The sequence below is a fragment of the Oncorhynchus gorbuscha genome, linkage group LG06, assembly GCF_021184085.1.
Source record: "Oncorhynchus gorbuscha isolate QuinsamMale2020 ecotype Even-year linkage group LG06, OgorEven_v1.0, whole genome shotgun sequence".
NCBI lineage: Eukaryota > Metazoa > Chordata > Actinopteri > Salmoniformes > Salmonidae > Oncorhynchus > Oncorhynchus gorbuscha.
The window spans coordinates 82517073-82531651 of NC_060178.1; the positions used below are offsets into that span (position 1 = coordinate 82517073).

The following is a 14579-nucleotide window of genomic DNA, read 5'->3' on the forward strand; positions in this document are numbered from 1 at the left end:
CATCCGGAAAAAAGCTTGTCCGGAGAAGACAAGGTGAGCGCTACCATCAGTCCTGTGTCATGCCAACAGTAAAGCATCCTGAGACCATTCATGTGTGGGGTTGCTTCTCAGCCAAGGGAGTGGGCTCACTCACAATTTTGCCTAAGAACACAGCCATGAATAAAGAATGGTACCAACACATCCTCCGAGAGCAACTTCTCCCAACCATCCAGGAACAGTTTGGTGTGAACAATGCCTTTTCCAGCATGATGGAGCACCTTGCCATAAGGCAAAAGTGATAACTAAGTAGCTCGGGGAACAAAACATCGATATTTAAGGTCCATGGCAGGAAACTCCCCAGACCTTAATCCCATTGAGAATTTGTGGTCAATCCTCAAGAGGCGTGTGGAAAAACAAAAACCCACAAATTCTGACAAACTCCAAGCATTGATTATGCAAGAATGGACTGCCATCAGTCAGGATGTGGCCCAGAAGTTAATTGACAGCATGCCAGGCAGATTGCAGAGGTCTTGAAAAGAAGGGTCAACACTGCAAATATTGACTCTTTGCATCAACTACATGTATTTGTCAATAAAAGCCTTTAACACTTATGAAATGCTTGTAATTATAATTCAGTATTCTACAGTAACATCTGCAAAAATATCTAAAGACACTGAAGCAGCAAACTTTGTGGAAATTAATATTTGTGTCATTCTCAAAACTTTTGACCACAACCCCTTCAAACACAATTCTCAACCCTTACTTTATATGGCCCCACTGACAGTTTGCACAATTGACAGCTCAACAAAATGCTTAACCCTGCACAATGAGACCACTCAATGTCACACTAGTGCCTACTGTCCAGGTACCATGTTTGACAGCAAAACCACTGAATATAAGTGGCTGGAGGTATTCTTAGGGGGCCCCATACAGTAGGTGTCCATTTCTACTGTATATATAATCTGGGGCAGTATTCAGTCAGTCTTGTTCACCTGTAGTATGCATCATATAATTACATCTGTGTGGGAAATGCTGGCAACAAGTGATACCTACATTTGAACTATTTGAAACATTCACAACCCATAAGTAATTGCTTGTGTAAATGATCATGCAACATGTATCAGTCAGAGGGAGAGAATCATGGTATCTCGATAAGATATACTAATAAAAAAGATATGTTCTAAAGACTGTCTGTAGATACATATAAATGACTAAATTTCCACATATAATGATGAACGTTAAGGATTAAGTATTCAAATAATTGCATAATACCATCAAACTCACTTTGCAAGTAGGTAAGCATTTTTTGGCAGAGGCTCCTAGTAAGTACTTCTGAGACTGTAGTTTACACAAGCAATTACTTATGGGTTGATGTATTTCTTTAATTCCTTCCTGTAGCACATTCTATGTGCATATTTCTTATTTATTCTGTGACATGATTCAGATTTTCTGTCAAACAATAGGGTAAGGTAGGCTCATTGTGAAAAAATGTATTCTGAGGGATGTCTCACAAAGCAGCTCTATAAGAGGGAGCAAAATTGTGTTTTTGCTGTCATGCATTTCCAGATACATTACAATGCGAGAACAGAGCCAAGTAAACCCGTTGCTATCGAAAATGGAAACAATGAGCTTCATTCACTGAGCTTCATTCGGTGGAACTGCAGTCTCTTTTGTTTATATATATATATATATATATATATATATTTATTTTTATCATGCCGTATATATCCCAGAAAACAGTGACACAGAGAGAGCATAAAGATAAATTACAAACATTTCTCTGTTATTTGTGGACATTGATATGATGCTTTGAGTTGTTTATGAAATCTTTGAAATATTTGCATTAACTCTGAAACAGACCACTGTGTACCTCAATGGCACATATTTTGATGTTATCTCCTGCTTACCAGTTCTTCAATGCTTGTACTTTCACCCACAATATGCATGTAAATGGTAGACATGTCCTAGACAGCTGATTTGACTCCAAGCTCATCATAATTTAGGTTATTGGGCAATAAATTCAGCGATGGACAGCCACTTGAGGCATTTTTACATATTAGTGTTTAAGAGCATGGTAAATCCTTAGTAAGACTGTTTACATCTCAATCACGGTTGCAATCGGGCTGATATGCCCTTAACCTGAATGTGGAGCCTACGCATAGATCCCTCAACTAATTGCTCTTGGCAGCTCCAAAGGTATTTAACCGGCACTTAACATCTCACAAAGGTTGTTGAATGTGCTGCTGGAATTAAACTCATCCCCTGCAGATTATTTCTCAGCTGGGCCAGTGGAGCAATAGCTACTGAGCTGACATGCTGGTTGTTAACACAAAAAATGAACTCTTCCAGAACGTCATTCATTTGTCACTGTCATTTTACTCCTGCTAGAAAATGCTACCTCCACCTGAACTTGTAGAGGAAATAGACAACAGTTGGCATGCCAGTATATTGCTCTCGCTGTCTTGTTCTCTATTGGATTATATTGATGGTTCTAAAATGATTATACTTGCGTGAGGAATGTTGTGTTAGAGGAAAGCTGTCATGTTATGTTTTCAGGATCTGAAGATTGCTCAGTGGATATCAGTTTTAGGACATTCAACCCGAAGAGCAGCTAACCAGATGTCCTTACGAATTGAAACCATTGAATGAACTTGAACATGGTAACGCTTGCATATTTTTACAGAAATCGACAAAGGAGGGTGTGGGGATCCTGGCATCCCGGCCTACGGCAGAAGATCGGGGGAGAGGTTTTTACATGGCGACATGCTAACGTTCGAGTGTCAGGCGGCCTTCGAGTTGGTCGGCGAGAGAACAATATCTTGCCAGCAAAACAACCAGTGGTCTGGAAACAAACCCAGCTGCGTGTGTAAGATGCCATTTCAAAATGTATGACTTTAATTAACAACACTCTCATTTAGATTGATCCATCTGATACACCTACATACTCCCACCGGTCCAAAGGAATGTGGTATGACTATACCCTCTGACACATGTAAAGCTGTCATCATTGCTTGGTCAACACTCCCTGTTGTCCATTCTGGTGCTATACCATTCAAAGATCATTACTCCTGTCATTTAGACATTGCTAACGGAGCTTAGTATTTACCGTTTCTAAACAGAGGTCTTAAGAGTTCTTTTTTATTTAAAGTAAAAGCTGCTGTTGCAGGTAAGCCTGTATTGTTAGTTAGTAGATTTCAATATTTTCCGTTCACCTTCCCTCTGGCACGAAGGCTGACACCAGGGTTAAGCAGCTATACAGCCAAGGGCAGGCAGCTCTTGGTTGATAGCCTCTCTACTGTCATGACACTGGGTTATATTATTCCACCTGGTGCAGTGAATAGAATGAAGAATTCAAAGGAAAGCATGTATCCCACCCATTTCAAGCAAAATGTCTTCAGTGATGTCTTATAAAAGAGCTAATTTATCTCACTGTGTGCTGCATCAATGCATGATGGCAGATCTGTGTGTATGCCCCTATCTATTTTTGCAGTTTCCTGCTTCTTCAATTTCACCACCCCATCAGGAATAATCCTCTCCCCCAACTACCCTGAGGAGTATGGGAACAACATGAACTGTGTGTGGCTCATTATTGCAGAGCCAGGGAGCAGGATTCATCTCATTTTCAGCGACTTTGAGGTAGAGCCCCAGTTTGACTACCTAATTGTGAAAGACGATGGGATGTCAGAGCCCACCACGTTTGGCACATTCTCCGGGAAGGACGTACCCTCTCAGATAGCCAGCAATGGACACATCATGCGCCTGGAGTTCCAGACTGACCACTCCAACACTGGGAAAGGATTTAACATCACTTATACAAGTAAATGGCCCTTCCTTCTAATGATATTTACGTTTAAGCTATATTTTGATGACCCATGGCCTTCACTATGTCTTCTGTTATGGAATTCAGAACTGCATGTAGCACAAATACTGAGTCAAGGGGTCTCTATAGCATCTATTCATATGTGTTCAATCAAATGCTAAGTCAGATATACTCTTACAAGGGAAGTTACAAATCAGAATTATTTACAAAGCAAATAAAACATTTCAATTCTGTCGTCAATTAAAGGATCCCTGTCTGAGAATGGAGACTCATTAGCTGGAAGTGGCTGGGACCATTCTATTTAAGAATTTGTATGGACATACTATACATTTCCCTTTATAGACAAATCTATCTTTTCCCTGTAATTAAAACCAGCCACATCCCATTTGAATTATTATTAATTATATTATATGTGATTAACTGGTCAAAATATTGGTCAAGAAGTAATGCATCCCCTTTCCTACTTACTTACCCATGAATTCAATGAAATGATTTCACACCGATGACATTATGGCAAATTTAATTCAAATTTCTCCCTTTTCTCTCAATACTACACCGTTTAAAGGGGCCTTGGGAATGTTTGTCGTTTAAATAATTTACAATCCTAACATTTTAATGCATATTTTAATGCAAATGTGTGTACCAGTTGGCCTCCAACATTTTGTATCTGTAAACACGAGATAAGAAAAACAATAATACTGCAAGGCAATTCCGAACCTTGAAGGTAAGCATGATCTATTTTCCCTTTTTTTGCTGATAATTTAGAGACATTATCATGAAACAGGAAACAGCAATGGTCGAGGTGTGTTCATGTCCTCTGCCTCGAAATAGACACACTCTGCAGCAGAAAAATATTGAACTGATCCAGCTGTACCCAGTGTTAATGGAATTATGCTTGTGCCACACTGAGCTGAAAATAGGTCTGAGTATTGCTGTCCCCAGTTCCTGTTTGCTATCTCTAGGACACATTCTCTTCTTGAACTCTCGGCCGGGGAGACTATGCAGAGACATGTCTCTCCTCCGCAGCTCCTGGATTTATTTGGTGGGAGAGTAACAGAGGCATTCTGCAGTGGTCGGAAAGGTTATTAATGGAATGGAGGAGGATGTTGTTACCGTTCTTATCTCGCTTATGCATCTGCATCCAGGGGCATCATGCACCCCAAAAATCTGAGGGGTCACACAGTATGTGAGGATGACTGGGGGGTGGTCCGGAGGGGGGGCTATTCATTTTCAAACACCTGAAACAGCATTTTCCTACAATCTAGAGCCAGAATCATTATGCTTAATTATATGTACAAATAAGAATAATAATAATAATAAAATTCTGCAAATCTAAGAATACCTCTTGAGCTGTCTGTATCCTGCTGGCTGGTGGTTCTTTTTTAAAAATAAACTAAATATGCTTCTCTGCATCTCTGCTAAAATCTGGGTAAAATATAGAAAAGAATGTGAGTCTTATTCAGTATATTAAGTTATTGCTTTCTTATTTAAAGTCTACCAACCTTGCCAGCAGGCAGGCAAGCCAGCTAAGATAGTTAGACAAGCTAGCGACTCTAACTTGATTGATAGCCTGAAATGGCTTCTTGGTAGCTAGTTATGACATTGGGAGATTGGGAACCTATCTGGGCTAGCTAAAGCCAACTTCAGGCTAGTAGTATTACCAACAAAAAAACTAGCAGAATTTACAAACAATCTGATGGGGCACATGCCCCTGTGCCTCCTGTGGGCATGACACCTCTGCCTCCACCCCCTGGACTCTCCTGTCACGATTGGAGAGTGACTAAGACAGGGAGTTGTTTTTGGCGGGAGGTGTCAGCCATGTGATGGGGATGGCGGGAGAGCCTGTGGTGTGGTAACTCAATAGCTCTATAGAACTGGTGTCACCGTGTTAGGAGGAGAGGGACATGTCTTCCAATCTGGCATGGGAAGTGACTATCAGAGAGCAGGCGTGTATTGACAATGAGGCAGGGAAATGGACGTATTGCCTTCATGGCATCAGTCTTTGCCACTGTGCTGTGATCATGTTGTTGCCTGATTAGCATCTATTCTCAATTACTAAATAATTAACAAGGTTCTCATCACGTTCTCTGGGATAAGACACACAAGTTAAATGTGGCACCGAATCCAGTTTGATATCTTCTTATTGATTAAAAAACAATAGTACAGAAAACACTGAAATCATTGAAAAAAACTGAAACCAGTTTTATTTTCATCTCTAGCGTTTGGTCAGAATGAATGCCACGACCCCGGCATCCCTGTCAATGGCCAGCGGAATGGGGAGCACTTCTTGTTGGGGAGCTCCGTGCTCTTCACATGTGATGAAGGCTTCATCAAAACCCATGGGTCTGAGTCCATAACCTGCATCATTCAGGATGGAAATGTAGTGTGGAATGCAGCAGTTCCTCGGTGTGAAGGTACTGTGTAATGTTGCACGATAATCCATATAATCCTATAAGTATCCAGTGGAGTCTGCCAATGTCATCCTGACTCCCTTGGGTTGGAGTGGGTGGGCACTGGGCAAATCATTGTTGTCATTTGGTGAAAAATTGTAGAGCCACTAAAAGTATGCTACAATTCTACAAGTAGTAAAGTATACCCAGTAATAAATAATCTCAAGCACCATACTGGAGTCTACAGTCATGGCCAAAAGTTTTGAGAATGACACAAATATACATTTTCACAAGTCTGCTGCCTCAGTTTGTATGATGGCAATTTGCATATACTCCAGAATGTTATGAAGAGTGATCAGATGAATTGCAATTAATTGCAAAGTCCCTCTTTGCCATGAAAATGAACTGAATCCCCCAAAAACATTTCCACTGCATTTCAGCCCTGCCACAAAAGGACCAGCTGACATTATGTCAGGGATTCTATTGTTAACTCAGGTGTGAGTGTTGACGAGGACAAGGCTGGAGATCACTCTGTTATGCTGATTGAGTTTGAAAAACAGACTGGAAGCTTCAAAAGGAGGGTGGTGCTTGGAATCATTGTTCTTCCTCTGTCAACCATGGTTACCTTCAAGGAAACATGTGCCGTCATCATTGTTTGCACAAAAAGGGATTCACAGGCAAGGATATTGCTGCCAGTAAGATTGCACCTAAATCAACTATTTATCGGATCATCAAGAACATCAAGGAGAGAGGTTCAATTGTTGTGAAGAAGGTTTCAGGGCGCCCAAGAAACTCCAGCAAGTGCCAGGACCGTCTCCTAAAGTTGATTCAGCTGCGGGATCGGTGCACCACCAGTACAGAGCTTGCTCAGGAATGGTAGCAGGCAGGTGTGAGTGCATCTGCATGCACAGTGAGGCGAAGACTTTTGGAGGATGGCCTGGTGTCAAGAAGGGCAGCAAAGAAGCCACTTCTCTCCAGGAAAACCATCAGGGACAGACTGATATTCTGCTAAAGGTACAGGGATCGGACTGCTGAGGACTGGGGTAAAGTCATTTTCTCTGATGAATCCCCATTACGATTGTTTGGGGCATCCGGAAAAAAGCTTGTCGGGAGAAGACAAGGTGAGCGCTACCATCAGTCCTGTGTCATGCCAACAGTAAAGCATCCTGAGACCATTCATGTGTGGGGTTGCAAAACATCGATAATTTAGGTCCATGGCCAGGAAACTCCCCAGACCTTAATCCCATTGAGAACTTGTGGTCAATCCTCAAGAGGCGGGTGGACAAACAAAAACCCACAAATTCTGACAAACTTTGATTATGCAAGAATGGGCTGCCATCAGTCAGGATGTGGCCCAGAAGTTAATTGACAGCATGCTAGGGCGGATTGCAGAGGTCTTGAAAAAGAAGGGTCAACACTGAAAATATTGACTCTTTGAATCAACTTCATGTAATTGTCAATAAAAGCCTTTGACACTTATGAAATGCTTGTAATTATCCTTCAGTATTCCATAGTAACATCTGACAAAAATATCTAAAGACACTTGAAGCAGCAAACTTTGTGGAAATTAATAGTTATGTCATTCTCAAAACTTTTGACCATGACTGTGTACTGTTACATTTTGTATACTGTTGCATATAGACTTGAAAGCTCTCTATGTCAGAACCTTGCCACTAAGATTATACTTTCCCCTCTAGCACCTTGTGGGGGACATTTAACAGCTCCAACCGGAGTACTGCTGTCCCCTGGCTGGCCGGGATACTACAAAGATTCTTTGAACTGTGAATGGGTTATTGAAGCCAGCAAAGATCACGCCATCAAGATATCATTTGACAGGTTTTCCTACTTTTTTTTAGAATTGATCTTGTCCTTGATGCAGCTATTTCAATTTCACACAATAATTCAGTTTGAGAAAATCTGCCATGATTTTCTTACATAAAATTGCCTGGATGGAATAGTAGCTTCTAATTAACTTCCATTTCCCCTCCTTTTTTGTCTGTTTTCATGTAGATTCCAGACCGAGGTTAATTATGACACACTGGAGATTCGGGATGGCCCCTCCAACTCCTCTCCTTTAATCGGAGAGTATCATGGCACTCAGGCGCCCCATTTTCTCATTAGCACCAGTAATTACATGTACCTGCTATTCACCACGGACAACAGTCGCTCCAGCGTGGGCTTCCAGATCCGCTACGACAGTGAGTTCTACGGTTTTCAATTTGAAATGTGTCCACAGGGCTACCTTTGAAAAGCTGGGGACGTTGTGTTTGCAATCCACAAAATGTTTAATGGCTACAACTGGTGGTGCAATATCGCTTTCATGTGTGTGCTGCTGATGTCGATATTGACTCAGCTCATGTGGTGGGTGTTGTGATCACAAGAAGTATAAATCTAATTTCACAGCTTTTACACCATTTCAATATTACTAAAGTGGTGTAGGAGCTGTGAAATTAGATTTACACTTATATTTGATAGCTTGTCATCATTAGTGTTGTTGCCTGAACAGGACTGTGATTTAAATGCCAAATAATTGGTTATTACGAAGGCCAACCTCATGAGATTTAGCTCATGAGATATAACGTTATTACATCACCAATGATAGCACTAGGCTGTCATCTGCAATACGATGATTTAGTAATCTATCAACAATTCAATAGTGTTGTAAAATAGCTAGCCAAATTCTCCCTCCAAATACTATGATACAGTGCACTCAAAAAGTATTCAGACCCCTTGACTCTTTCCACATTTTGTTACATTACAACCTTATTCTAAAATGGATTAAACTGTTTTCCCCCCTCATCAATCTACACACAATCCGTCAAAATGACAAAGCAAAAACAGGTTTTTAGATTTTTTTTGCAAATGTATAAACAATGTACATCTGAAATAATAAATGTACTTGGGTATGATGCTGCAAGCTTTGCACACCTGTATTTGGGCAGTTTCTCACATTAATTTCTGCAGATCCTCTCAAGCTCTGTCAGGTTGGAAGGGGAGCTTGAGAGGATTTGAAGAAAAGAATGGGAGAAAATATAGAAAAACCTGTTTTCGCTTTGTCATTATGGGGTATTGTGTGTAGATTGATTAGGACTTTTTTTTATTATTAAATCCAATTTAGAATCAGGCTGTAATGTAAAAGAAATGTTGAAAAAGTCAAGGGGTTTGAATACTTTCTGAATTTATTCAAGCTTCTATACTATATACTCACAAAAAATGTATGTCATAAATGTTACCTATATTAACCTAACCACAATTACTGTAGCACAATACTGGCTGTCATTTTAAGTAAGCAGGGATGAGACATGACTACCAAATCCAGACAGATGGCTGAAAATTGTTAATGACATCTATTGTGCTTTATAAACATGTCATGTATGCTAGTTGGAAAACCTCATTAATAAAATACACATTTGATTATTATTACAATATTTTCTATGAGGACAACCCTCCATCAATGGATGAAATGAAAAGAGAGGGAAAAGGAGAGAGAACTCCTTGTGGTTCCCTCTCATGATTTATATAGTAAAGAGCGAATATGACACCATTCTCTATTAAATTTAGGGCCTGAAATTGGAATAAAATAGTTATTTCTACCCCTAAAGGTGTTATGATGGAAACAGATTCCTGCTTAGATCCTGGGATCCCGGTCAATGGAAAGCGGCATGGGAACAATTTCGCCATTGGCTCCAGGGTGACATTCAGCTGTGATCAAGGCTACACGCTGAGCGATGAGGAACCAATCGTGTGTGAGAGGAATCATCAGTGGAATCACGCACTGCCCAGCTGTGATGGTAGTGTACCCCATCTAGCCTTGTCCAACCCTTCCTTCCTCTCCTTTTTCCTGTTCGTGTCAGGTACACTTACAGCACATGCACCCAGCTATCACCACTTCTCCTCACACTCCCCATCACATTCACAGAGAGAGATGTGGGAGACACAACTCCCTGCTAACGAATCTCTCTCTTATCTGGGGGAAAGGGTAAGCCTCTTTGACTCCCCTCGGGGGCTGAGTTCATTAATTCTTGATGAGAGGAGAGGTGACTGCAATATACACACTAAGATAACTTTGGGTGTCAGACAACAGAGAGTCAGGGAGGCAGTAGACAAAGTGGAGGTTCTGCAGAAAGACATTATTCCAACTGTTTATCTCATTTGTTTCTCGCTACTCGGGACAAAAATAAACCTGTACAGCATATTTTTCCAGTAAGTCAAGCGTTTGACCGTACGCCCAATATCATCCTCCAGACAACTAGCTTATCAGTTGTATTTTCTATTCTAGCCAAGTCTGATACAGAATGTGTTCTCTTCTGAACTTGACCTTCATGATCGACAGTGTTGGCATTTCCACATCCCATTCAGATATATGAAATGTTTTCTTCCATTGTATCTGCCTATTTGTCCCTCTTACTTACTCTATCATTTCACAAGGCTGTAGGCATATGCAATAGACAGGTCCTGTTCTAGACAAAGCTGCTATCTGATTTTTAAATTGGATTTATCACCCATACATTTCAGGAAGAGATAGAATGTTTTATATTAGAAGGAGGATTATGGCACAATACGTTTTGGAAATGGTGAAAAATAATGAACAATCACAAAGCATAACATTGATCATCCATCATTGTTTTTTTCTTGTAGTATAATTCCTCATTCTTAGAAGTGCAGCAGAAATGAGTGGAACGAACTGCAAAAATCTCTGAAGCTGGAGACTCATATCTCCCTCACCAGCTTTAAGCACCCGCTCTCAGAGCAGCTCACAGATCTCTGCACCTGTACATAGCCCATCTGTAAACAGCCCATCTATCTACCTACCTCATCCCCATACAGTATTTATTTATTCATCTTGCTCCTTTGCACCCCAGTATCTCTACTTGCACATTCATCTTCTGCACAGCTACCATTCCAGTGTTTAAATTGCTATATTGTAATTACTTCTCCACCATGGCCTATTTATTGCCTTAACTCCCTTATCTTACCTCATTTGCACTCACTGTACAGACTTTTATTTTTTATTTTGTTCTGCTGTATTATTGACTATGTTTTGTTTATTCCATGTGTAACTCTGTGTTGTTGTATGTGTCAAATTGCTATGCTTTATCTTGGCCAGGTTGCAGTTGCAAATGAGAACTTGTTCTCAACTAGCCTACCTGGTTAAATAAAGGTGAAAATAAAAAATGAAAAGGCACTCTTCACATCCCGTGGAAATGTTCCACTAGTCCTGCATCCTAAGCACCTGTCTCCTTCCCGCCCACTGCTGTGTTTATGGTGCAAGCAGGACTTAAGCTCTTAAGAGCGGGGCCATCTTTAGGATCCATTTCATTGTGGCAAAGATGATACTGTAGATATGGATTGTTTACACCCACAATTTGTCTTATCCATGTCTTATCATAAACATACAGTGCTGCCTTTGTGGCCCGCTTTGTGATATCTATACCAGAAGTAATTTGTAATGATTTCCAAGGATCCCTCAATTTGGGGGAAGGTACACCTTGTTTTTCACAACAGAAATATCTCCCCCTCTTCTTTCAAACGGGATTACTCAGACCTCAGTAAATGTGTAGACACATGCTGGGATACCATGCAATTATGATATTTTTATTTGTCTCACACTCAAAAGAACTATCCTCGCTGATTAACTTTCAGTGGTTGCCTTGGGCGTGTATGATAACACGCGTGACATGAGCCCCATTTAATCACTAGCATCTCTATAGCCTACGGAATCGGGTATAATTGCAAGTGCCAACTCCATACATTTGTTCATGGGAACCTGTGCTATCTTGGGAACGCCGGCTTCCTTTTTCAGCTATTTTCAAACCATTTAACAGATCCTCACACCAATTATAAACACTGAGTGACTTCATCCTCATAGGCTAGAGGTTCTGGACCTCTGTTTTTTTCTATTCACATATACATTCATGTTATAGATTCCATGCTTCAAAAACATGGTAAGTACAATTAAAGTGTAACATTTACATAGGAACCAAAGTCGATGAGCATATTCCTTTAACTTGTTCTTCCTTTTTTATTTATCTCGTAATTAAGTCAGTGATAAGTTGTTGTTTGGACGACTCTGCCTGACTTTCTCCACTGACAGAGTCTATCCTGTCAGAATTCTGCCTCGGTTATTAAGTTAGCTTTTGATCTTCCCAGACAGACTCACTATCAGCGTACAGTATCCCATGTCTTCATCTTACTCAGCTTTAGTTGGGTAAACTCTTGACGCTTTTAATCTAGAAACATGTGTCTACGTCTGTGTTTCACACTGTCATTAGGTTTGTCTCTACAAATAACATGGAGGAGTGACTAAAAGTTTGCTTAGAACATTTACAAAGTGCAAAAGAGATTATCTTACACCCAAGGATATTGTTTGCAGGCTCTGACCTAAATTCTGGTTTCAAACCCACCTGGACTCTGTTTTTAATTTAGCAATTTCGTTGAGCAATTTTCTGCGCTATTGGCATACTAATCAAAAATGTAATGATACGAGCTCATAATCGTTTGCATCTTTATTTATTTAAATGCTGTTATAATTTATTTTTCTAAAACCCCTGATTGTTATGCAAGAAATGGCATTAATTAATCATTGATAATGTTCAGTTCTCAATGTATGGGAGTCTAAAAAACAATGCCTCATACACTCATTTACAATGTGTTTCATTTTGTTTCCCTTAGCGTTGTGTGGTGGTTATATCTTTGGTAAAAAAGGAACCATTCTCTCCCCTGGATTTCCTGATTTCTACCCAAACTCATTGAACTGCACATGGACGATAGAGGTGTCTCATGGCAAAGGTAAGACTCATGAATAGCTCTCTACAGTAAGAACCAACCAATAATTTGTTGCAGCATTAAGTAAGTAAAAGCGGCTGTGACTAGGCCTACATCACCCCATTTGAATGATGTATCTCTATATTCTCATCAACATTAAGCCCCAGCCGTCCCTTAGGGCTGGTGTGACGTAGAGACAGGGATTTTGATGTGTGACTTAGGGAGGCCTAATCTTATCTGAATCTCTCCAGGAGTGCAGCTGCTCTTCCACACGTTCCACCTGGAGGACTCCCATGATTACCTCCTCATCACAGAGGACGGCAGCTTCACGGAACCCGTGGCCAGGCTCACTGGTTCCGTCCTGCCCCCCTCCATCAAGGCCGGCCTGTTTGGAAACTTTAGCGCCCAGCTCCGCTTCGTCTCAGATTTCTCCATGTCCTATGAAGGTTTCAACATGTCCTTCTCAGGTGGGTTGTCATGCATTGTGTATAATGTATCATTTTAAGAGTCCGTTTCATGTGGATTCAAATATCTGATGTGACTGCAGTGATTAGAACATTGTTTTTGATTATAAATGCAATTGTAAATGGCATTGTGTTAGGATAGAGGACCCAGTGTGGAGCAGTAACAGTTGATACGTCAGTAGATCAAATGCGATATTTATTTATAGTACATGTGATGGAGAAGACTGTATCCAGAGTTGTATCTACAAAAATGTACACATTTTAAACATGACCAAAATAATTAAAGGCCAAGTGCAATCAAAATTCTGTTTTACCTATGTTTCACGTGTACAACAGCTGATGAAACTAACACTGCAAAAGTATGGAAAAAAACATGATCACTGTTATTTCCGACAGTTGCTGGTTGAAAATGCAATTTATACAGGACATTCTAATCCGCAGGTTTTGCATTGGTGGAGTTTTGGCTTGCCTGGTGAATAGAACAATAACCAAAATATTTCCAAACCTCTGCCAGTTTTCAGGTTACATATTCCTCCCATTAGACTCCTCCGCTGTGGTGGATTGATCCACTCTGTGGTCAATGCATTCCTTTGGTGCTTTTTCCCTCCCCACTCAAACCACTCTGAGACAGTCCTAGCAAATGTCTTACTTGAGAAATGGTCTAGTTGTATTTCACTTTTTTTTTTATTGGTGTATATTTTTGACAATTTTAATGGAAAACAACCACAGTAAGTTACTTAATTATTACCCATACATGTTCTGATATTGAGATAAAACATTACATTGGGCCTTTAACTTGGTTGCAAAATAATAAACTTACTCTGCCAATAATATAATAACTCGACTCGAATACAAGGCATAAACTGACGAACTGCCCTGAATGAGGATTAGGGAATCCTAAATAACCACTTGGCATAAACCATTTAAACCTCTAAATAGCACACTTTAAAGTTATTACAATTGCCCAAATTAACATTCTTATGGTCAACACTTAACACAGTTAGCATAAACATTTCCAATAAACAATGAAAACACCCCTGAGAAACAGGAGAAACCAAATAACAAGAGGTTTGCAGCCTGTGCCTATCTTCAACGGCCCGCTCAAATAGGAGCCAATTCACAGTGGTGGTGAGTAGAGAACAGGACAGGTTGGCGTTACCA

The 14579-nt window shown here is 40.3% G+C and overlaps 1 protein-coding gene across 1 annotated transcript in view; it reads left to right on the forward strand.

The window, feature by feature from the left end:
• Positions 1-14579, forward strand: part of LOC124038747 (CUB and sushi domain-containing protein 1-like) — a 374488-nt gene that overhangs the window by 204021 nt on the left and 155888 nt on the right. Inside the window, 8 exon segments of the mRNA XM_046354821.1 lie at positions 2663-2845; positions 3470-3796; positions 6019-6213; positions 7887-8025; positions 8200-8387; positions 9792-9980; positions 12862-12978; positions 13206-13421. Coding sequence (XP_046210777.1) covers positions 2663-2845; positions 3470-3796; positions 6019-6213; positions 7887-8025; positions 8200-8387; positions 9792-9980; positions 12862-12978; positions 13206-13421 — 1554 coding nt within the window.